The sequence below is a fragment of the Eubalaena glacialis genome, chromosome 5, assembly GCF_028564815.1.
Source record: "Eubalaena glacialis isolate mEubGla1 chromosome 5, mEubGla1.1.hap2.+ XY, whole genome shotgun sequence".
NCBI lineage: Eukaryota > Metazoa > Chordata > Mammalia > Artiodactyla > Balaenidae > Eubalaena > Eubalaena glacialis.
In genome coordinates, this window is record NC_083720.1 from 107,616,970 (window position 1) to 107,643,076 (window position 26,107).

General features: G+C 35.3%; 1 protein-coding gene and 1 pseudogene across 4 annotated transcripts in view; both read left to right on the plus strand.

Annotated features, from left to right (window-relative positions):
- ARHGAP24 (Rho GTPase activating protein 24) overlaps positions 1 to 26,107 on the plus strand; it is a 521,847-nt gene that overhangs the window by 68,694 nt on the left and 427,046 nt on the right. For all 4 annotated transcript variants that reach the window (XR_009701126.1, XM_061192471.1, XM_061192470.1 and 1 more), the window contains exon 2: positions 25,373 to 25,572. Coding sequence is in view for 3 of the 4 variants with exons in the window: in XM_061192470.1 (XP_061048453.1) it covers positions 25,373 to 25,572 (200 nt within the window). In the remaining variant the exon portion in view is untranslated. The remainder of the gene's footprint in view (positions 1 to 25,372; positions 25,573 to 26,107) is intronic.
- On the plus strand, positions 17,371 to 17,462 carry LOC133092874 (U6 spliceosomal RNA; annotated as a pseudogene).

Below are 26,107 nucleotides of genomic sequence, written 5' to 3' on the forward strand. Positions count from 1 at the left end.
TAGAACAAAAAATTTCACAATTTGTATGGAAACACAAAAGACCCCGAATAGCCAAAGCAATCTTGAGAACGAAAAATGGAGCTGGAGGAATCAGGCTCCCTGACTTCAGACTATATTACAAAGCTACAGTAATCAAGACAGTTTGGTACTGGCACAAAAACAGAAATATAGATCAATGGAACAGGATAGAAAGCCCAGAGATAAGCCCACGCACATATGGTCACCTTATCTTTGATAAAGGAGGCAAGCATATACAGTGGAGAAAAGACAGCCTCTTCAATAAGTGGTGCTGGGAAAATTGGACAGGTACATGTAAAAGTATGAAATTAGAACACTCCCTAACACCATACACAAAAATAAACTCAAAATGGATTAAAGACCTAAGTGTAAGGCCAGACACTATCAAACTCTTAGAGGAAAACATAGGCAGAACACTGTATGACATAAGTCACAGCAAGATCCTTTTTGACCCAGGTCCTAGAGAAATGGAAATAAAAACACAAATAAACAAATGGGACCTAATGAAACTTAAAAGCTTTTGCACAGCAAAGGAAACCATAAACAAGACCAAAAGACAACCCTCAGAATGGGAGAAAATATTTGCAAATGAAGCAACGGACAAAGGATTAATCTCCAAGATTTACAAGCAGCTCATGCAGCTCAATAACAAAAAAACAAACAACCCAATCCAAAAATGGGCAGAAGACCTAAATAGACATTTCTCCAAAGAAGAGATACAGATTGCCAACAGACACATGAAAGAATGCTCAACATCATTAATCATTAGAGAAATGCAAATCAAAACTACAATGAGGTATCATCTCACACCGGTCAGAATGGCCATCATCAAAAAATCTAGAAACAATAAATGCTGGAGAGGGTGTGGAGAAAAGGGAACACTCTTGCACTGTTGGTGGGAATGTAAATTGATACAGCCACTATGGAGAACAGTATGGAGGTTCCTTAAAAAACTAAAAATAGAACTACCATATGACCCAGCAATCCCACTACTGGGCATATACCCTGAGAAAACCATAATTCAGAAAGAGTCATGTACCAAAATATTCATTGCAGCTCTGTTTACAATAGCCAGGACATGGAAGCAACCTAGGTGTCCATCATCGGATGAATGGATAAAGAAGATGTGGCACATATATACAATGGAATATTACTCAGCCATAAAAAGAAATGAAATGGAGGTGTTTGTAATGAGGTGGATGGAGTTAGAGTCTGTCATACAGAGTGAAGTAAGTCAGAAAGAGAAAAACAAATACAGTATGCTAACACATATATATGGAATCTAAGGGGAAATAAAAAAAAAAAAGAGGTCATGAAGAACCTAGTGGCAAGATGGGAATAAAGACACAGACCTACTAGAGAATGGACTTGAGGATATGGGGAGGGGGAGGGGTGAGATGTGACAGGGTGAGAGAGTGTCATGGACATATATACACTACCAAATGTAAAATAGATAACTAGTGGGAAGCAGCCGCATAGCACAGGGAGATCAGCTCGGTGCTTTGTGACCACCTAGAGGGGTGGGATAGGGAGGGTGGGAGGGAGGGAGATGCAAGAGGGAAGAGATATGGCAACATATGTATATGTGTAACTGATTCACTTTGTTGTAAAGCAGAAGCTAGCACACCATTGTAAAGCAATTATACTTCAATAAAGATGTTTAAAAAAAAAAAAAAATTCTTCATAAACTCTCTTCTCCCCACCCCACCCCTGAAAACACTAAGATAGAGTTTACACAAAACTTCTATGATGCAGTTTGATGTATGTGTGTGTGTCTGTGAATATGTCTCTTAGTCCCTCATGCAGTTTAAAAGACCTGCATCCCTAAATTATGGCTTTATTTCTCTATTTTCTTCACTATTGATTTTCTTGGAAAAGTAAACTCGCTAGTCCATACTCACTACCTCCATTTTTTTCCCATTTCCATTTTAATTCCATTTCTATCACTCTGAAACTCTTTCTGCTTAAACCCTCTAGTCACCTCCAATCCCGAAACTTGGTGGTCCTTCTGCAGTTTCCCACCTACTTAGCCTTGATGCTTCTCTCTGTACATCATTCATTCTTACAGTTCTTTCCTCTTTGACTTCCTTCATACCCCTGTCCTAAACACTGACTGTTCTGGCAGTTCCTTAGCCATCTCTTCCATACATTCTCCCATTGCTCACCTCTTGAATATTTAAAACATGAAGGACTCTATTTTCAGTCTTCCCAGTTGGTGATCCCTTGTGTCTCTTGACGTTAATTGTAACAGATATACCCTGACTTAGGTTACATCTCTAGTGTTCAATGTTCATCTGTGTTTAATTCATTCAACAAATTTGACAATATTTGTTGACTCTCTTATGTGCCAGGCACTGTTTCCATTGAAGTGATACAATTATGATCCTGTCTCCACACAAAAAGGACATAGTATTCTCAGAGAACATAGGGTCTACTCAGGTGAATAGACATTAATGAGAGAACCACATAGATAAATATAAAATTATGTTTGTGGCAACTGCCACAGAGGAGAGGCATATGGTCCTATAAACACTTAAAACTTTGTCAGAGAGATCAGCATATGCTTCCCTGAGGAAGCCTTCAGTTCTTTGGATAAAGACTCAAGGATCACTCCATCACCCAAATGTTATTTTCTTTCCAGGTGACCTGTGCCTTATTGGGGGGTGTAGTTTCCATGTCCTGATGGCTGACGTGCCCAGGAGTATCACCTCTAGATGGGTGAGATTTCAATATTTCCATCTTTAATATAGGATCCCTATACTATATCCCTAGTCTAGGACATGAAGATACATCAGATAATATGCTACATTGTATCATTATTTAGCACCCTCAACATAAGAGTCGGGCCATACACACATATCAAATATAGATGGAAATATATTATTGTACTTTTTTCTTTAGATATAATTACACATCACTGAAAATATACTGTATAGTGATTAAAATGTACTATCTTTGCCACTCATATCATGAATGGTCCCTTATATTTTGTTTTCAAATCTGTTCCAAATACCTTTTTTATTACTCATTGAAACTCTGATCAAAATATCTACCTAATTGTAATAGATTGCTGATTTGGTGCTTTAACTGGTAAACAAAATGTATGGGGGCTTTTGATCACAAAGGAGATTTAGTGTTCAGATTCCAAAATTTATAGCTATTTTGCCAAATAAATAAATGGTCATAATTATGACAAACAATATTTCTTTGTAATAGGGGACTTTGGATACATCTTGTGAACTTAAATTAACTAAAGATCTTGAAGAAAGATGAGAAAGAGTGAGGACGAATTCCTTTTTCATAAAACTGTCAATGAAGAATTACCATTAATGTGTTAACTTGGCTGATGTGATTTGAAGGATAGTGCCTTTTTGTGACAAAAAATACATACTCACTTAAAAAATATGTGTGACTATTTATGTTTGCAGTAAAAAAAATATGTATCTTATGAACATTTCAGGTCCTAGGTAATTTTATATCAAAAATTAATAGTCAAAGCCACAAGAATTTACTGCATTCCTACTATATGCAATATGGGAAGCCATGATATCCCAAGCACATTTTTTGGGAAAGAGCCTTATTTGTTTCCAATTTATTCAAGGAAAAATTAATCCAGAGAAGGAAAATTATCTTTACTATCTTAGATACTCTATATAACTACCTTTTTTTAAAATAGTCTCTCTATCATTTGCATTTCAATCAATGGAGAAGCAGTATTGAGTACCCACTTCATGTTCAATTCTGGGCTATGCATGATATTACAAAACACAATCCTTGACCTTGAGAAGTTTTCCATCTGGTTGGTAAGATAAGGATCGGGCTTAAGACACAATTAAAGAAACACACATCGACTATTGATGCAAGGTCTCCCCTCTTATGCTCAGCCATTCATACTTTAACATTCTTTATTTTTCTCTTTTAACTATTGACTCTAGTCCAGGGCAGAAAGTGTCTATTTTGAGCAATGAAAATATAGGACTTTAGTTTGAAAGAATGTGGACAAAAAACAGTTCAAGTACAAAAAGCCATACAGAGCCAAGAGATTCCTATAGGGAAAAATAATGTTTTTCCTACTAAATTTTGAATGTATTCTCTAGGGTAAGCTGGGTTTTGGTATCTAGAAAAAGTTTTGCTTATTTGAGTTTTAAAACTCTTCTTTTGCCCATGTTTACCTGTAGGCATCTACAATTGCAGAAAACTTTCTTTAGAATTGTGATTAACTCTTGGCATCACCTAGTATGCTTTGCTACAATATTTAATTAGAAAAAATGAAGGATAACATGATAAAACACAAGAGTAAGACAAATTTTTTAACTTACAATTTCATATATACTAAGATGGCAAACTATTTTATAGCTTTATTTAGATCCACTGTCTTAGTGCTTTCAAAGAATACTTTAATATAAGTTAAGGGAATTATTTAATTCACATTAATATATTCTTTGAAAAAATAAATAGTCATCATCTATGAAATAAATTATAAAAATCACACCAAAGTATATATTGAGAAGAAGAGATTTGAAAATTCTGTTATAAATGGAAACTAAGGCTGTAACTTCTGGTTCTTAGGTTTTGCTAGCCTAAGTTACCACCTAATAGACAGCAGGTATTTCCACTAAATTTAAATTGGTTAAGTGAAAGGAAAATCAGAAAAAATCTTCGCAACTTTCAAATTTCAAATATATTTCTACTGTCTTCGTTCTGAAGATTTATTTGAAAAGTATTGTGTTTCTAAAGGAGTTAGTCAACTAGGTTTATGATATGGAAATAACCTAATTATTATTAGCAAACATTTTCATCTTTTTAAGCAAATCATCCCATTATTAAAACTAACCTGCATCAAAATAATTTAGTATTTAGAGATTTTATTTTTTAAAATACAAATTTTTAATGGCTCACTGATATTCACATGTATTAATATTTATAAGTGAACACAACCAAATAACTTTAAAAAATCTAATGTGATGGCATTTCAAATCAACATAGGACAAGGTAGAATACTTAAAGACCTATTTTAAACATTATTAATAATTCAGTGCCACCAGCCTTTATGAGAACTTACTAAGAATATTCAGTTGGCTAACTTCATCTCAGTAATCATGAGATAGATGAATAAGACACAGTCCTTGCCCTTGAGATGATAGCAGTCTAAAAGTTATGATCAGCAAATTTTTTTACACCATCTTTATTTGGATATAATTTACATACCCAATCTGTACATACATAATTTAGATATAATTTATATATACTTTTATGTGTAGTTTGATGAGTTTGACAAATATATATATATTACTCTTGTAACCATTACCCCATATAAGATATATAATATTACCTTCGCCCTAGAAATTTCCCTTGTGATCCTTTATAGTCACCTCTGGCTTCAAACAATGACTGTTCCAATTTTTTTCCCCACCATAAACCAGTTTTTTCTATTCCAGAAATGTTATATGAATGAACACATATAGTGACTAGGAAATATTTCTCCATAAGTCTTTCATGATTCTGCATGTCTTTTGTGAGCAGAGGCACTGACTGTTTTTTCCAAAGGTGTTTGTATAGTGAACAACCTTGGAAGCTAGAGATAATGTCTTCTTCCTGAGAAAAGAGCAAGTTTGTTATTGTTCAGTGCATTAGAGATAATGTGTCCCTCTGGGGTAAAGTCAGGCGGGCTTACTGCCCATTATAATGGATTCAGACTCCCGAAGCTCCCAGGTTCCTCTCCTGTAACATAACCCACTGTTTGGGCAGGTGTGGTACTCTAGCTAATCCTACTGCTGTGAGTAACAAAGTCTTTTGTCTGTGACCCAAGAGTCTTGTGTCTTTTGCCAGCATGAATGAAACTTACAAGCTTACACATTGAATAAAATCTCAGATCCTTGGCAGTTCTTGGCACCAGTATGTATTCTTTTGTGTCTGGTTTCTTTAGCTTAATGCTTTTGAGAATTATCCATGTTGTTTTACAAATTAATAATTAGTTCCTTTTCATTGCTGAGTTGTACTAATTGCACAATTATATCAGATTGGTTTATCTGTTCATTTGTTGATGCACATTTGAGTTGGTAGCAGTCTAGAAGTCAAGATCTGCACATTTTCTAAGTAGTAGTTTTTATACCATGTAATCCAATAGAGATATTTATAAAATGCTGTTAGAATACAGAAGAAGCAGTGATTAATCATGCAAAAGAAAACCTCACAGATGGGTTCACATTTGAGTTGGACCTTGAAGAATGAGTCTAATCTTCTTGAGAGTATAGAAGCCTGGCCTGTTGACTTATTAGAAAAAACAAAAAGTTCTACTCAAGTTTCTTTATGTGCATGCATTTTATATATGTATATCTGTGCATAAGAATTTTCTCTTTTATTTCCAAAAGTTATATGCTTCATTTGAAAGCAAGAGAAGTGACTGTTGTTTCTAAGCATCGTGAAGTCTTTACTTAACTCTTCCTTCAGTTCATCAGCATGATCAGTCACTAGTGACACTATAAAGTTTTGAGGGGTTGGTGGGGTGCTGTCCACCCTCCCCCATACTTAATAAATTAACAATAATTTAACTAATATGGGTTATTTATGTTTTCCCAATCTTATGCAGAGAATAAGTAAGACCATCTTTAGGAAGTGTTGCTCTTTTTATTGGTTTACAACCTACAATCTCAGTAAGTTATCCTTGTTTGGCAACTATAGCTTCAAAGCAAGTTTTCTGAATCTCTGGTCTTTCATACAAGCAGAAAGCTGTCCTGCAGCCTCTCCAATGTAGAAATCCCCTAAGCAGCTACTGCCCGGCCCATGCTCCAGTCTCCATCCTCTCAGTGCTCTTGTCACAGACAAGTCCTGATTCAGAGGACTTTGTTGGTGACAGAAGATGTAGTTCTATACATTTTGACTAATCATAATTCTTGGATCTTTGCATTTATTCTTTGAATAAAATGGTCTCCCTTAGAAACATTTGTTTTGGGCTAACTGTATATCTTATATTAAGAAGCCCCTTGAAGAAATAAAATTCTTATAAATAAGTTTTATAATTAAAGAGATAAGAGTAGCATATGTGAAATAATTAATAGTTAATTATGTTACTGACAGAGGTATATAGATCGTGGTTGAGTGTAAAATTTGGAACCAAACTGCTGGTTTGAATTCTGGCTCTACAATTTACTACCTTCGTGATCTTGCATGAGTTACTTGACTGCTTTAGACCTTCTGTAAAATGAGGATGATTATAATAGTATCTATTTCACAAGGTTATTGTGAGGATTATATAAAAAGTATAATGCACTAATGACGTTGCCTGGTGCGTGTTAAGTAATATGCACATTGGCTGTTGATGATAGTGATGATGATTATGATGATTACGAAGATGAAAAAGAACGATTATTTTAGTTGTAGTAAGTTCCATGAAGGAAGAGGTAAGAATAAGCACTGTGTGTTTGTGTTAAATTGAGACACAGATTTGGACGACTGCTTCACAGGTGCTTATTGGGGGAGTAATGAACAATAAATTGGAAAGGTAAACTGGGTTAGATTATGACACTTTGAAAATGATACTAAATTTAAACATAATGTGCTATACAGTTGGAAGCTTTTGAAGGTTCTGGACTGTATAAAATACATGTTTAAGAATGATCAGTCTGGCAGTAGCACTAAGAGAGGGGCCCTTAGAAACGTCAAAGAATGAATTCATCATATAGGTGTGAGGCAAAGGGGTGGTGGTGAGAGTAGAACAAAGCTAGTTAGGATAGAGAGAATGGGGAGGGAGGATAGGAAAAAAGAATAGTTTAGCTGTGGGAGCAGGAAAAATACCATCATTAACTGTTGGTTTAGCTGGGCAGCAGAAAAATGATGATTGAATCTGGATTATTTAGCGATCTGTTAATGATAAAAATCCTGGTAAATGACCTTTATAGTATTACAAGATTCTGAATGGCAAAGCAAGACTGAATTGTGTTTATTATAGTTTTGATGATAATTATGATTATTTTTCTAATTAATTGGAAATTGGCCATCTGTTCATGTTATAAAAGACATTACTGGACTTCATATTTAATTAACCCGAGTGTTACATTTCACAACCATGTTGGAAAGAAGAATTTTTCTGCAAGCCTTAAAACATGTTTTATTTTTTCACTCTAAGATTGTAATTGAAGTTGTGCTAATACTTGAATTTTTATAAGTGACCCTTTATGTAATATCTCCATTTTATGTTTAAATTCTTAAAATTCTAAAGCAGCTCTATGAAAAATAAATACTGTTAGAATATTTCCTCAATAGTCTGTTAATTTTGTCTTATACATTTTTTATAACAATATTAAGCTATGATGTAATAAATATTTAAGTGCTCACTCTTTGTCCTGTCATTACAGTGTTTGTCCCTTCAGTTTTGGGGAATGCTAGTAAGTATACAGTGTGGTCTGTGTAAGGTGATGTTGTAAGTATGAAGCAGTGTAGTTTGGTGGGAAAAAAAGGAAAAAAGAACATCTTCTTTTAAAACAGCATCTTCTTAAAAAAATACCTGCTCAGATATTTGCTAGGTTTATGGCTTGAGCAAGTCACCTTAGCCATTTGGATCCTACATATAACAGGGACATCAGTCCTGCTTTTTAAGGGTTCTGTCAGGAATTATATGGATTATAAGGAATGTATGGAATTCAGATTATATGAAATTTATGAGAAGCCTTATGTATAAATATTGGTGATTATTATTATTTTTTGCAAGGTAATATGTCAGACGTGTTAAAACATTATGGGTTCCAATTCTTACTGTTGTCACTCCTAGCTTTTCTCTCTCTCAGATAATTCCATTGCCATTTAAAAGTATACTTACTTAGGTCTTTCAGCTTTGTTTTTTCACCCAATCTAGATCTCATGAAAGGTGAGTTTGAGATTAGCATGAGTAATTTTCCAGCGTCTAGGGAGGCCTTACTGAGCTAAGCAGGTGACTACAGATATTGGCACCTGCAGTGAGGGAACAGGTGTAAGTCAAGCTGTAATAAAATTTTTAGGACTTATAACTTTGTACTTTTCCAACTGAAATGACACAGTGCTCCATAGTTTCTTTTTTTAAGGCAAAAAGGAACTTGTCCTTTTCACTGCTAATTTTCTCATAAAGTACCAAGCACACGAGCCTCATTCTTTTTTCCTTGGGTTAAGAGTGTCAAGTGTGCTGCAGCACGGCAGGGCTTTATTTGCTGCCCTCTGCAAAGAACGGACAACCAGCAGTTTCTGAGCTTTTCACTTGACTGCTTTCAAGCTGCTGAAGGGGAAAGAGCAACAAGTCAATGTGGCAAATGGTTCACATGGAAGAGTCTGTCCAGTATTAGAATTTTAAAAGTAAAAACTCAAAATGAAATATATGTGCATAAATATCAAGGTGAGAATATATTAGTGATAGATCTGGAAAATGAGCCTTCTCTTTATATATATATATATATATATATATATATATATATACACACACACACACACACACACGTATACATATTTGAAGAACAGAATTTGCTTCTCCTTTGTGTGTATATATGTATATATACACATAAAACATATATATATTTATTCTTATGACATAAATAGTTTTATGACTCACATCACTTTTACTCATGGACTTATTAAAATGTGCATGCTATTCTATGCTAGAGTTTATTTCTGTGTAATATTTGAGAGGAAATGTAGAATTGTGATTAAGACACAGTCTCTGCAGCCACACTGCCTAGGTTTGAATGCATGGTTGTTTTTAAAGAGCCACTTATTAGCGGTAGGACTGTAGGTACCTTTTGGTACCTTAGTTTCCCTATCTGTAAAGTGGAAATAATAATCATACTTACTTCATAGAATTGTTTTGAGGATTAAATGAGTATATATACACACACAAGCACATATACACAAATACATATGTACACATATATATTGCTTAGAATAATGAGTGTATAGTAAACACTATATATCAATATTATTTATTAAACAAGTAAAATCATATTTCTATATAAAAGCAAAGAAAATGTCATACAGATTTTCAGTGGTAGTTGTTTTTATAGTCTTCTAAATTAAGGCATAACATTTTCAAAAAATAAAATGATAGGATGCTAAAATGGCATAGCAATTCAATAAAGAGGGCCGGGAATAGAACAAGACTTCTACTCTATTTACTGTCCTTTTTCCTTTAGAAGTCTTAGCTGTAACTGAACTAGAAAAATTTTCCTACTAATCATGTTACCTCTAGAGGTACGATGCTGTTAAAAGACCATTTCTAAGAATCACAACATTGTAGAATTAACAGAAATCTTAGATTTCAAATAGTTCATTCAACCTCTTTATTTGGGGGCTCAGAGGACTGAGACCAAGAAAATCAAAGGCTTTTCTTAAGGTCAGGTAGCTATTTAAGTCCAAAACCATGTTTACTAACTTTTAGTGTTGTACGTTTTCTTTTCTTTTAATTTTTATTGGAGTAGAGTTGATTTACAATGTTGTGTTCGTTTCATGTATACAGCAAAGTGAATCAGTTATACGTATACATATATCCACTCTTTTTTTTTTTTTTTTTTTAGATTCTTTTCCCATATAGTCCATTGCAGAGTATTGAGTAGATTTCCCTATGCTATACAACAGGCTCTTATTAGTTATCTATTTTATATATTGTAGTGTGTATATGTCAATCCCAATCTCCCAGTTTATCCCTCCCCCCCATCCCCTGGTAACCATAAGTTTGTTTTCTACATCCGTGACTCTACTTCTGTTTTGTAAATAAGTTCATTTGTACCCTTTTTTTTTAGATTCCACATGTAAAGAGATATCATATGATATTTGTCTTTCTGTGTCTGACTGACTCCACTCAGCATGAGAATCTCTAGGTCCATCCATGTTGCTGCAAATGGCATTATTTTGTTCTTTTTTTATGCCTGAGTAATATTCCATTGTATATATGTGCCATATCTTCTTCATCCATTCCCCTGTTGATGGACATTTACGTGTCCTGGCTATTGTAATAGTGCTGCAGTGAACATTGGGGTACATGTATCATTTTGAATTATGGTTTTCTCCAGGTATACACCTAGGAGTGGGATTGCTGGGTCATATGATGGTTCTATTTTTGGTTTTTAAGGAACCTTCATACCGTTCTCCATAGTGGCTGTACCAATTTACATTTCCACCAACAGTGTAGGAGGGTTCCCTTTTCTCCACACCCTCTCTAGTATTTATTGTTTATAGATTTTTTGATGATGGCCATTCTGACCAGTGTGAGGTGATACCCATTGTAGTTTTGATTTGCATTTCTCTAATAATTAGTGATGTTGAGCATCTTTTCATGTGCTTTTTGGCCATCTGTATGTCTTCTTTGGAGAAATGTCTATTTAGATCTTCCCCCCATTGTTTAATTGGGTTATTTGTTTTTTGATATTGAATTGTATGGGCTGTTTGTATATTTTGGAGATTAATCCTTTGTCAGTTGCTTCATTTGCAAATATTTTCTCCCATTCTGAGGGTTGTCTTTTTGTTTTGTTTATGGTTTCCTTTGCTGTGCAAAAGCTTTTAAGTTTAACTAGATCCCATTTGTTCATTTTTGCTTTTATTTTTATTACTCTAGGAGGTGGATCAAAAAAAGATCCTGCTGCAATTTATATCAAAGAGTGTTCTGCCTATGTTTTACTCTTAGAGTTTTAGAGTGTCTGGCCTTATATTTAGATCTTTAATCCATTTTGAGTTTATTTTTGTGTATGGTGTTAGGGAGTGTTCTAATTTCATTCTTTTACATGTAGCTGTCCAGTTTCCCCAGCACTACTTATTGAAGAGACTGTTTTTTCTCCACTGTATATTCTTGCCTCCTTTGTCATAGATTAGGTGACCATAGGTGCATGGGTTTATCTCTGAGCTTTCTATCCTGTTCCATTGATCTATATTTCTGTTTTTGTGCCAGTACCATACTGTTTTGATTACTGTAGCTTTGTAGTATAGTCTGAAGTCTGGGAGCCTTATTCCTCCAGCTCCGTTTTTCTTTCTCAAGATTGCTTTGCCTATTTGGGGTCTTTTGTGTTTCCACACAAATTGAAAGATTATTTTGTTCTAATCCTGTGAAAAATGCCATTGATAATTTGATAGGGATTGCATTGAATCTGTAGAATGCTTTGGTTAGAATAGTCATTTTCACAATATTGACTCTTCCATTCCAAGAACATGGTATATCTCTCCATCTGTTTGTGTAATCTTTGATTTCTTTCATCAGTATCTTATAGTTTTCTGAGTACAGGTTTTTTGCCCTGCTGTAGTACCTTTTCAATTACAGTAACATACTTGAGACTTACTCATGGTGGCTAAATGAAAAACAAAATTTGATTCTCATTTGAGCCAGCATACAGTGAAGCATATGTGTTGTATAACTTTTTGTTTTGATATACTTTCTCATTTACAGAAAAGTTATAAGAATAGTACTAGGAACTTCTAACACCCTTAACCCAGATTCCCAATTATTTACATTCTGTTTCGTTTATCATTCGTTTATATATGTGTTTATATATATGTTTATTTATGATTTTTTCTGAATTGTTTGAAAATAAATTGAAGACATCTATCTCTTTTAAATACTTGAATGTGTATTTCCTAAAAACAAGTCACATAACTGCCTTGATAACATAATTATCAATGATCAAAATGAGAAAATTTAACATTGATAAAATATTATCTAATCCACAGTTTATATTTAAGTTTTATCAATTTTCCCAATAATGTCCCCTTTCTCCGTTTTGTTTTGGCTCAGGATGCAAGCCGGGGTCAAGCATTCTGTTGAGTTATCATGTCTCTTTAGTGTACTTTCATTTGGAACAGTTCCTTAACCATTTTGTCTTTTTTGACCTTGAGATTTTTGAAGAATGCAGAACAGTTATTTTTTTGAATGTACCTCAATTTTTGTCTGTGCGATGTTTCCTCATGATTAGGTTTAGGTTATGCATTTTTGGCAGGGCCACCACAGAAGTGATAATGTGTCCTTCTCAGAGCATCCCATCAAGAGGCCCATGATGTCAATTAATTCCAACATTGATGATGTAAACTCTGGTCGCATTGGGTCTGCCAGGTTTCTTCACAGTAAAGTTACTATTTTACCCTTTCTAAATTAGGATTAATTTGTGGAAAGGTACTTTGAGATTATGTAAATATGTCTTCCCCACCAAACATTTACCCACTAAGTTTTGCATTCATTGATAATTTGTAACTTCATTATTGCTTCCATATTTATTAGTTGACATTCTACTGAAAGGAAGAGCTTTCTCACATCTTCCATTTGTTTATTTGTTTGCTTGTTTGTTTATTATATCAGTAGAACTCATGTATTCTTGTTTTATTCTATGGGTATGATCTAATACTATCATTATTTATTCTTATCTTCAAATTGTCCCATATTTGTCCATTGAAAACCACTTCAAACTAGCCTCTGTGTCCTTTCAATATTCTTCCATCATTCTTGAGAATTTCCTTACTTTCCAGCACATGTTATTCTAGCATCACCTTTTGCTTTTCCTGGTGAGGCCCTGGAATCAATCTTTTTTTATCCAAGTGACCATGATTCTATTTCCAAGTAAATGGTGTTTAGAAGTCAAGATCTGGATGCTAGGTGTACTCATTCATTGTTCGCTCCTGGTGTGTCATTACTTCAGGGTTCTCTCAGTGAGCAGCATTAGTAAATATATGTCTATATTTATTTCTGTATCTGTGTACCTATCTATTAAAAATCATGAGATGTTGGTTAAAGGGTACAAAGTTGCAGTTAAGCAGGATGAATAAGTCTAGAGATCTAAGCTACAACATGATGATTGTAGTTAATAATACTTTATCAAATACTGGAAATTTGCTAATAGAGTAGATTTCAGGTGCTCACATCACACACAAAAAAATGATAACCATGTGAGGAGATGGTATATTAATAGCTTGACCGTAGTCATCTTTTCACCATGTATATGTATACCAAATCATCATGGTCTACACCATAAATATATATAATTTTTATTAAAAAAATAAAAACCACGAGTTCATGCTGATATCTCTAATTCTATCTCAAACACAGGATATATTCTCATCTTTCCATTTCCATGTTTGTAACTTCCTTTTCCAACAGTGAGAAACCTGGCTGCCTATTGCATTCAACATACATATTTATTTACTCAACTTGGAATACTCAGAAGGTAATTTCAGAATTGCTAATCCATTTCATAGCAAAAAGCAATCCCACTAACTAGAATTCAATATTTTCAGTTTATTTTAGGGGTAAGATTTATTAGAACAACATAGCTTGTGCATAAATCTCAAATGTACAGTTCATGAGTTTAGACAGATGTCTGTACCCATATAACTCATATCCCATAAAGACATAAGGCATTTCCATCACTTTAGAAAATCCCCTGTGCCCCTTCCCACCCACTCCATAGTAGCCATTTTTCTTATTTCTATCATCATAGACTGGTTTGGCCTATTCTAGAACTTAATATGAATGGAATCATGAAGTGTATATTCTTGTATCTGGTTTTGTTTACTCATTATAATAACTATGGAATTCATCTTGTATAGTTTGTTTCTTGTTATTGCTAAGGAGTATTTCACTGTATGTTTATGCCACAATTTGTTTATCTACTCACTTGTTGATGGGCATCGAGTGATTTCTAGTTGAGGCTAATATAAATAAAACCACTATGGATATTTTCGTTCAAATATTTTTGTGACCATATGGATTCCATTTCTCTTGGTTAAACATCTTTGATTGGAATTGGTAAAATCATAGGTAAAGATGTGTTTAATTTCATAAGAAATTACCAAACCTTCTGTCAAAGTGGTTGTACCATTTATGCTCTTACCAGCAATGTCTGAAAATTCTGGTTGCTCCATATCCTCACCAACACTTGATGTTGTCAACTGTTTTTAACTTTAGCCATTCAAATGTTTATGTAATGGTATCTTACTGTGATTTTAATATACGTTTCTCTGATGACTAATGGTGTTGGGACTTTTCTGTGAGATTATTGGACATTTCTATATCTTCCTTTGTAAAGGGTTTATTTAATTTATTTTCATTTTCTAAAGATTTTTTTTTTTTGGTCTGTTTATTAGTGAGTTGTAGAAATCCTTTATATATTATGGATGTAAGTCTCTTGGCAGATATATGTTTTGCAAATATTTTCAAACAATGTCTGGCTTGCCTATTCCTTTTTTTAAATGATGTCTTTTGATGAACAGAAGTTTTTACTTTTAATAATTTCTAAATTATAAATTTTTATGATTATTACTTTATATATCCTTTCTAAAAAATAACTTTTTCATCCCAGGTTGTGCATTTATTCTCCTATGTTTTCTTCAGGAAGTGTTAGCTTTTAAATTTAGGTCTAATATCCATATTGAATTAATTTTTGTGTATGATGCAAGGTAGGGGAAGCTCTGTGTGTTGTAAGCCTAGATTTTCATTATTTTAAAGAAATTTTTCCCACACATATTTTCATTGTGTTTTTCCTGGATATTAAGAAAAACTTTTGGGGTAGCAAGTGATTAAAACCAACTCAAGCTAGATTAAGCAAATGGGAATTTATTTGCTCACTTTGCCGGGCAGAGTAAGATGTATTTCATAGGATCAAAGGAAGATACACAAAGGCCAGGAGTTCAGGAGCTAGAACTAGGATGGATATTCCAGGGCTCTCTGTAGTCTTTTCTCATATCTGCTTATCTCTGCATCACTTCATTGTGCAGACCACTTTCCTCTACAGGCCAGGGGAGATGAATGCTGTCAGCCTCATTCATCACAGATGCTCATTCTTCCAGCGTCACTACAGTTGTCCTAAAGAAGGACTCTACTTGGCACTGCTTCAGTCACATGCCCTCTTCCTAGGCTGGTCACTGTTGCTTGGGAGCTCAGAACCTAGGCGTAATCAAGTCCAGGCCCACCCTATGGCAGAGGGATGGTGCTACCATCAGAAACAACATGGAATGAGGGAGAGAGGGTTCCCCAAGGATAGGTTGCTGGACATTCCAAATATTATATGTCCCACCAAGATTCCTATTTTTAAAACATGGCTTTTTACAATGTATAAAATTAAAAATTAAATTTAAAAAATGGCTCTTTATATATGGGATTTATTTATCTTTCATGGAACTCTTAATTAAATATATTCAGGTGCAGTAAAGCTAGATTTCTATTCTGCTCATCTAAAACTGAAGTGTGAATTAATTAGATACTTTGAAGAACTAAAATGTATGCAAATTATATGATTAAATGATTAAAGTTTAACACATCAAAGTCCATCATAATGTGAATGATGCCGAATGAAGTGGAAGAGCAGTCAGATTTTTTCATTTTGACCTGTCCCCACTTTCCTCAAATTATAATGAAAAAATTGGATTGTCAATACCTCAGTATAATAAATCATTGGGAGAGTAACCGTGGTTCAGTGATTAGGACAAGATTTATATATTTAGAGTGCCCATAATTTTCCAGAGCTTTAAAGCAAGGCTGATGATGTTCAACCCACAGGATTAATTGACAATAAAAGAAGTGGTTCTCATTGGAAATCATTAAGCACCTCGAGGCTTGCATTTGAAGGAGAATACTTGAGAGTTCATTGTAGGCAAATGACTATCTCAGCCAAAGTTACCTACTTGTATAATATTTTCTTTGAAGTGTGGTTGAGTAAAAAGCTGGCCCCATAGAGAGCCTTGAAATGATAATGTAATCGACAGCATAACTGACTTTCCTGGGTTGGATTCACTAAAGAAATCTGACATCAAAAGTAGTATTTTAGACAGGCTTTTGTCTAAGTATAAAAATGTGACCATCAGGGGATAGAGATGGAAGACCTCTTTAAATGACAGGCCCAGAGGTTATTTTCCTGTTATGAGAGGAGGACCCAGCTGGGAAGGTCCTTCCCACCTTAGCCTGACTGTCTTCCTCAGCATTCCACTTGCTTCAGTTTTGCTCTCTTCACTCTGCCCACTGTGTAGAAAAGCTCCCCTTCATGGCTGCCATTGCTGCCCCATCCTCTAGGTACTATAATCCCATTAATTTTCAGATTTAGGTGGAAAGTCTCTTTTCTTTGTTCCTTGAGACAGCTTTTCAAAATAAAGTTTTACCAATGAAAAATGAACTAGGAGGGAGGGGAAAGACACACAAGAACTTAAAAATTGAGTTGTTTATAAAATCTGCTTTCTGATCCTATTTTTAAGGGTCTAGTCATAGATGGGGTTAATTAATATAGAACAAGGGACATTCAACTCCTATTTCCTTTTCCCTGCTTCAGATCCGTTTGCTTTGTTCTTTGTGGCCATATGATGCAATGATAGTTGCCATCTTAGAGCTCTCAGCAAACTATTAGTTTTTTCCATTAAAAGAAGTTGACTTTCCTGCTTGCCTTGGCAGCATGTTTACTAAAATTGGAATACTACAGAGAAGATAAGCATGGCCCCTGCAAATTCGAGAAGCGTTTCGTATTTTTATGTGATGTACAGCATGGTGACTATAGTTAATGATACTGTATTGCATATTTGCTAGTAGCCAGGAGAGTGGATCTTGATAGTTCTCATCACAAGAAAATAAATTTGTAACTATATATGGTGATTGATACTAAGTTGACTTCTTGTGGTGATTGTTTTGCAATATATTCAAATATTAGTTATTTTGTACACCTGAAACTAATATAATGTTATGTCATTTATACCTCAATTTAAAAAGAAAAAAAAATAAGTTGATTTTCTTTTCTTTTCTCATTTCAAATGACATTCTCTCTCGGGGAACACCTGAGTTTCTATTTTCTGTTAGGGGGATATTTTCAGTTCTTGGTTTATTTACAGAATCAAAGTAACAAAGAGTCTCTCTCTCCTGTTCACATATGATTGATTTGTTGTGACTGTCTGGAGTGCTGTATTGAGAAGCCATCTGGAGGTGCATCTAGGTCCCTCAGGAAGGAGAACTGTGATTAATTAATAATGTCTGTCATGAGCTTAAGAGTAGCTGCACACTTGCCACGTATCTGTCATTTCTCTCAATTCCATCAATGGTAAAGCATTTGTTTTGATTTGATTTTTATTTCTACTCAGGTTATCAGCCTTGGGAATTCCAGTGGTTTTCTTTTTTTTACTAATCCCTCAGATACTGATGTGGTGGTGGGGGAACACAACTAAATATATATTAAAATACTTTTCTCCCTGTTGAATTAAAAACCTCCTTAAGAAGGAGCAGATTCTCTCTACAAAGTCTGAGGCATTAAACATACAACAAAAACAAAGTAAATATTTAAACTTTTTTTCAAATGGTTCATCCCATTAATTCATTTTGATTTCTTACCAAATGAATATGGAAGTATTTTATATTTTATATTAAAATATAAAATGTAGATTGACATTCCTGATCCATCCCAACAGGTACATAATTTTCTATTATTGTGTATTCTCTGTTGTTTTGGACAACTTAATTTCAAATGAATCAAGGAACAGGATATTTAGTGTTTCTTCAGGAAAATAACTGCACATTTACAACATTATTACTGTTAAATTTTCCCCAGGTATGCTCTTCTGATGACTATTTTAAACTTTGCATTCATGACTGTTGTACATTATTCAGTTCTCCTGTTTTCTTCACACTTAAACTCTTCAGTTTTAAGAAGAAATGTTTCTTTATTTTTAACTCGAGTTATAATTCCAGTGAGGCAAATGGGAGTTCTCTTTGCTCAACAGTTTCTGAAGTTTGGGTTAGCTTTAAAGCCACTAAAAACTTAAAGGGTTGTATTTAGATGGGAGAATTTGGGCTGAAGTCCTTTCATTGGTGTCTATAACATCAAATGGTTTAGGATTTTTGCACTGCACTCTGGGGAGCCTTGAGGCCTCTGAGGTCCATTCTCTTAGGCCCCCAAGACTGACCGATGCATTTGTTTATTCATTCATTCCTCATTCCCTTCCATTTATTCAACAAACCTTTGAGTATTTAGTATTTGCTGGTGTGGAGGGTTCAGGGAGCCCATATCTTCCAAGAGTTTTGGTGTAGAAGACTGAACAGTAATAAGCATATGGCCACATGTGACAAAGGCTCTGTTCAGAGTGACATGGGAGCTTGTGGAAGGGGAACATCCAGACTGGGGATGGCAGTGGCTCTAGGGAAGCCTTCGTAGAGGAGCTGAAGGATGAATAGAAGTTAATCACACAGTGAGAACACCCAAGTGTGGAAAACCCTTTCAAAGTGTTTTTAAAAATTCGATTGCTTCCTGAAAACAGATTTGGCCTCCTGGAATTTATCTTGGAGTTAAAACAGTCTCCACTAGATCCACTGCAATATGGGATCTAGAATGCTGATTCCCTTGTAGGTATCACAGTTTGATTCATTCTTCCAGTGGAGAGGTGGTGTGGTAGAGAGTGAGGTACAGAAAGTGCACTGTTTTTCACTCATCAGTTTTCTTTAGTTAGCGGTTACTTAGGCTACTAAGATGTAATTCTTTAAATATTTTCGTGCACATTTTTTGTAAACGTACATTGTCTTAGTCTGCTCTGGCTGCCATAACAAAATATGATAGACTGGATGACTGAAACAACAGAAATTTATTTTCTCACAGTTCTGGAGGCTGGAAGTCTGAGATCAAGGCACTAGCATGGCCACGTTCTGGTAAAGCTTTCTTCCTGGCTTGCAGATGGCCACCTTCTCGCTGTGTGTTCATATGGCCTTTCCTTACTGCCTGCTTGGGGAAAGAGAGAGAGAGAGAGAAATCAGGCCTGAAATTATTTAAATATTTAGAATTTTAAAAGAGTTTTAGGTTCTAATCAGGTAAATAATTGCAGTTATTAAAGAAATGTTCTGGTAAATAATAAAAATAAAAATATAATTTCATAGGTTGACAGTAGTATACCATGACCAGTTTGTTCAGTGAACCTCGTATGGCAAAGCTCTTTTATGTTCTTTGCTTCATCAAAGAATGTCAGATCAGCAGGAATATCTTTACATGTCTTCCAGTGGCATGGAACTTAGTATTTAAAAAGATGAGAAAAGAATCTTAACAAATATGTTGCCTTTAAGGGTTTTCTTCTCTAGGGAGAAGACACACACAATGTGTATATACCCACATACACACACACATGCATGTTCATACACACATGTATGCATATATGTGTACACACACTTGCATTCACACATATGAATGAATACATACACATATGCACACATACTATATAATTCCCTGTGTGTGTTTTTGTGGTGTGAACCATTACCTATAGAAAGGCTATATGCTAGCATTTAGGCATACAGCTCAATCAAATGTACTACTGCTTGTCAAACCAGCATGTTAGCAACAGATACAGAACAGTTTTTTTTTTTTAATAAGAAAAGGGTTAGAATTCAGATAAATTTTGTCCCTCTGTAGTTATACATCATGTACAGTGCAATCACATTCGTTTTACAAAGGAGTTAGGTTCCACCGTCAACACAAAAGGTGACAATTGGATGTGAACAAAATGACTCTTGAAAGTTACACAAATTGCTCACAAATTGCAGTATTTTACCAACTCTGCCAGTTTTGTATTTGTTTTCTCTCCTAGCAACAGAACAGATCACTGTTCTTTAAACAACTGGAGTAGTTTATTTGTGTTGAGCAGCCATGTGGTGTGAAATCGTGTGTACTCTGAAGCTCTGGGATCACGTGTGTGCGGTGCGATACTCTCCCCACCAGAGCTGAAGGAGCTGATGCTGGCTGTAAAAATGCACCTCCCGCTAGTCCCACATATGTGGGAGCACATGTTCATTGAGTGTAAAGGAGGCATTGTGGTGGAACGCTGTTTAAGTTGTTCTCTCTCCTCCTGTTTCCCTCTAGCTTCCTCCTCCTTTGCCGTTCTCTTGTGTTTGCTGAACATTGTCATCTTGTAGGTAAATTCAAACACATTGCAACTCTATGGCATATGGCATTCTATTTAGATACATCTTTGTTTATGTGCCTGTTTATAAGTTCTTTGTTGAAACAAAGTTACAAATATCAATACCTATGTGTGTGGCTGTTGGACTTCTAGAAAATTCTGTTAAGAGCATGAATTTCATTTCTGATCACACCATGTAATGCTCACAGCATGTGTTCCTAGCTCATCTGGTTGCAAAAAAGTACTATACTAGTAGATGTACAAACCAGTTTCCATCCCTGGAAAATAATTTAAATCTGTTAGCCCATCAAATGATGGGATCTTTTTGGGCTCCGGCATGGTACAGTAGCTATCATTAAGGCTGTGAATACACAAGTTAACTTAATTCTGCTTTTGTTTTAGTTTAGAGTAACCATTTATTTATGTTACTGTTTTGTTGCTTTGCTAAACACTGAGGTCGATGGTCCTACTGGCATCTCATATACAACCCAGCTGCCACTGACTGACTACGGGAAAGTACTTTCCCAGTGGAGATTAGTTAAAACATTCTCTGAGAATCTGAGAGAGTGAACCATACTTTCCTTCATGCGAAACCAGAATTAATTACATGTATTTCCTGCCAAAGCTAAGAGGTGCAGTTTTGAATTTCTTCAGAAAGGGCAATTTCAGGTTCACTTAAGTTTTATGATTTTAACATTGTGTTTAAGAACAATTTTCATGCTAATTGAAGTGTCCTGTGTCAAAGGAGGAAAAAAAAATCAAGTTCTTAAGGTAGACCATCTTCTTTAAGACATTAAATGGAAATTCACAACTTTCCAAAATATTCTTTGTAGGAATTCTATTGTGATGGTTACATAGCTTCATTCCTTGATTCAACAATTGTTTGCTGATTACCAAGTAAGCACTGGATATACTGCAGTGAGGAGAAGCAAGTTCTTGACCTGTTGAAGCATATGGGATCCTGCAAGGGTGATCAGCAATAAACAGCTAAAGAAACAGCAATTTAGAGAAGTGTCAGGAAGACAGAGGACAGAATTCAGTGATAGAGAATAACAAGAGGGGAGCTAATTCACTAGGTGATTCGTAATGGTGGTTGGAGGAGGTAGGTTTTAGGCTGAGACTTAAAGGATGAGAAGAGGTGGGCCAGGTAAAGAGCATGAGGCAGAGCAGCCTAGGCAGAGATCAGCAAGCATCAGAACTCCAGGCATAAAGGAGCTTGGGTGTTTCCAGAACTGAAAGTAACCTGGTGTTACTGCATCAGAGGTTTTAAGTGTGTGTGTGTGTGTGTGTGTGTGTGTGGTGTGGGGGGAAATGAGGAGATGATGGTATGAGATTAGATTAGATCAGTAAATGGGTGTCAGATGATTCAGAACCTTGTATGCCATGGTTAAGACTCTAGATTTTAAAATAAGTACAATGGAAACCAATCAAAAATTTAAGAGTAGAGAATCATTATCTGATTTAATTTTTAAGAGCTCACTTTGGCTATTTTGTGGAGAATGAAACATGTGTGAGCATGTTTCATTGTGTTTGTGGTTAAAAATGGAAGCAATGAGACCAGTTGGAGGGCTATTAGAATCATCCAGTCAAAGACAATGGTGGCTTGGGTAATAAAGTGGTGATGGAGATGGAATCAACTGGATAGATTTGAAATATTTTTTGGAGGTATCTTCTGAATTTACAGGTACATTTGATATTCAGGGTGAGGAGGAATCAGGAATCTAAAATGATCACTTTTTTTTTTTTCCAACTGGGCATATCATGGTAGTCTTTACTAAGATTGGGTGTTGGGCAAGATCAGGTTTCAGAGGGAGATCATGTTCACTTTTAGATATCTAGCACCAAACCTATTGCAAATTTTATTAATTCATCAAACATTGATTGAGCTTCACCATATGCCAGACATTGTACTAAGTGTTGAGGATATCTGGTGTCCTTATGCTTATGGAATTACAGAGATGGTAGATTTCAGGGTGCAAGAAGGGACCATAGCTGGAAATCATCCAGTCCAACATCCTTATTTTAAAGATGAAGGGTAGAATTTGAAGCATTTGATTTTTGAAGAAATATCAAGACTCCTCTATAAAAATTATGGTTATCTTAGTAAAACTTAACTTTACTCAACCAGCAAAAATTGTGGTATTATTTTCCCTTAGGGATAGCATACAATCTGTTTTCATTTCTGTTTTAATGAATTGTTACAACTAGTACTATTAAAACACTTTCTGTTGCATTCTGAAGTCATGAAAATCTGGGCATTATAGCCAGGAGTTCAGTGAGTGATGCTGTCATTGGTTTCACTAGGCTTATAAACAACACATACAAGAAGAATCATAAACCATGTTCAAATGTGCACACATTTTTTTACTGAGGATTGATAGTAGACAAATGTGGAATTGGACACTTGTATTTTTTATATTATTGATGGTAGGTTGATATTTACCTTGAAACATTTTAGAGGAGATTTTTCAAATTTAATGGAAAGCATTAATATGAGAGGGAAAAAAAGAAGGGCTGCAAAGAAAAAATTTGTTGTTGTGCAATGAATTCTAGATTTGTGTGTGTGCAAGTGGATGTATGTTGGAATGTTTGTTTTAAGGGCTTATTCAATTTTATACGTTAATATATTTGGTTAAAGAATAAAGAGGTAATGATGAAATAGCAAGTTTTATAGATGTGAACAATTTAAACACCAGGAAACCAAAAAAGATTATTTAGAGTGGTCTAGATAAGCATACTTATTATCTAAATTATGATAACAGCATTTATTGTTCATTTAAAGTGAGATTTACTTGGCTCTTTATACTAGGTCAAGTACTGTGAAAGAAAAGAGATGAAAGTTCCTGCCCTAAGGGCGTAACAAACTTGAAGCATCAGGCATGATCCAGTCTGGTCACACCCATGCACACACACGATGGGAGACTGTTTCCTTCAGTGAGCGGTGATTGCCATAGGAATGCCCTGTGGAGAGAAGGAAGTTTCAAGATGTTTTGTAGAGATGAGGGCCTGTTCATCAGAAGGATGTTTCAGGATAAGAAAGGAAAAAGTGGATATTGAATGAGATAGACGGCAGTCAAGTGACCTACTTGAAGCTTAAAAGTAGGTTGGAAAGATGACGATAAAAGCAAGGATGGAGCTAGATTAGAATGCATGCCAATGGAAGAGGCAAAACTCCTGAGAGGATGGTTGAAATGGTCAAAATAAGAAGTATTTAGCTCTGCTTCTTCCCTGTAACTGGAAGGGCAGGACTAAATTCAAAGAAACCGGAAGTCCAAGGTTTAACCCTGTACCTTCAAGGAAGAAAGGTAACAGCCAAGGGCTGACAGTCGAAACTTCATGGAATTTATAACTAGGATTATGTACACATAAATTAATTGAAAAATTAGTAGCGAAAATAAAGACTAGATAGAAAGACAGCTTGTTTTCTGGAATCTTGCTGAAAAAATAGAAGCTTTGTGCATGAATATACCAGAACAGGAGTAATCTATGTTTTATTAATTAATCTGTATCCTTATATCCTCATGAAAGATACAAGGGTAAGAGTGTAGTTTTCACTTTCTGAAAAAGTGCTTAGGAATAAACACTGGCAAGAACCTGCAGGAAGCCTTCAGGACAGGAAAATGTCTTTTGTTCTTAACCACTTGCCCCTGGCTCTCCCAAAAGCCACCGTCTTACTGTGGTGGTTTAGCCTCTCACCTGTAGATTAATATTTCCTGTATGATAAATTAATTTGCTTGCTATGGACAGTGTGTATGACCTTATATTCCTTCACAATAACCTTGAAATTTTCTTCATCATGCAGTTGACTGGAACACACCACTCACTCCTGAAGTTTGAAAGAGACTCACTGGCCAAACAGGACTTTTTTTCATTTTTTTTTTTTTCTTAAGCTTTTTCAGCTGCACTAATTCTTAACCAGCCAAAGAAACTCTCAAGGGGATACTCTGGGGGAAAGGGGAGCAGAGACATCTTGAGAAATTTTTACATATGTAAAACAAATGTCTTCCACTGAGGTTTTTAAAATAGTCCCTTTAAACTGTAACATGTGTCAGGCTAAGTTTGCTCAAATAATCACAGGGCTGCACAAGCAGGTCCCAGTCAGTGCACACCAGGCACAGAGGCCCATTTTCATGAGAGTTATGTTTTTGTTGGTGGTTTTAGTTTGTCTTCAGAAATTGCCTCTTGCGTTGGTGGTGTAGTGGTGAGCATAGCTGCCTTCCCCAAATTACTTCTTAACCCATTATCTCTAGAACTTTCCCATTCTTTAATTCTACTTAGGAAAAAAGGGATATTATCTCACAGCTGAGTGGGAAGACGCAAGGAACTTGTCCAAGTTTTCTCCAGGAATATTGTTGTCAGGTTTGTGGTCTGCTTCTAGAAATTTGGTATGTGAGTTAATTTACATTTTTCACTCTACCTCCAGCTTTTTTTTTTTTTTTAAGGGACAGGGGTAATTTAAGAGGGAATTGAATATATCAGAGCACCTTATTTTTGTTGTTGTCTGTTTGCTAAATAGGAAAGTCCATCACCTTGGTAATGGAGGAGAGCAATGACTCCATGGAGAACCCCCAACAAGGCCAAGGGCGGAACAATGCCATGAAGTGTGGGTGGCTGAGGAAGCAGGGAGGCTTTGTCAAGACTTGGCATACCCGTTGGTTTGTGCTCAAAGGAGATCAACTCTATTATTTCAAAGACGAAGATGAAACCAAGCCCTTGGTAAGTAGGAGAAAATTAAAGCATTGTGGTGCTTAGTAGTCTAAGAAGTAGAGAGGTTTGCTAGAAACTGATGGAGACTGAGGTCAACCCAATCTCCCTGGTCTCCTTCTTTTCGTTGGCATCTTTCACACTCTTTCTCATTGTTTACTTTGGTTCAAGATGATGAATTTGCTAATTGAGGCCAAGAGACAAATTACACTTGTCGCATATTAATTTTGACTTTTACGAAGCTGTAACAGAGTGTCTGAGTCCCTCAGGCAAACTTACTTCACGTGGAAATGTTAATGGACATCTGCTAGAAGATATATTCTATAGCCAAAACATCTTTCCTTTTCTCAGAAGTAAGTTGGAAGATTTTAAGGAAAACTGTAAATGCAATTTTAAGTAATTTCTGAGACACCTTCAATATCAATTCTGTGGGGGCTTCTCTCTACTCTAACTCACATAAAATATGGATGTAGTGCTAAACCAGACAATGTTGACACATCCAACCAGCATACACAGTATAGTCCCCTGGGAATAGTTTCTATGTTTC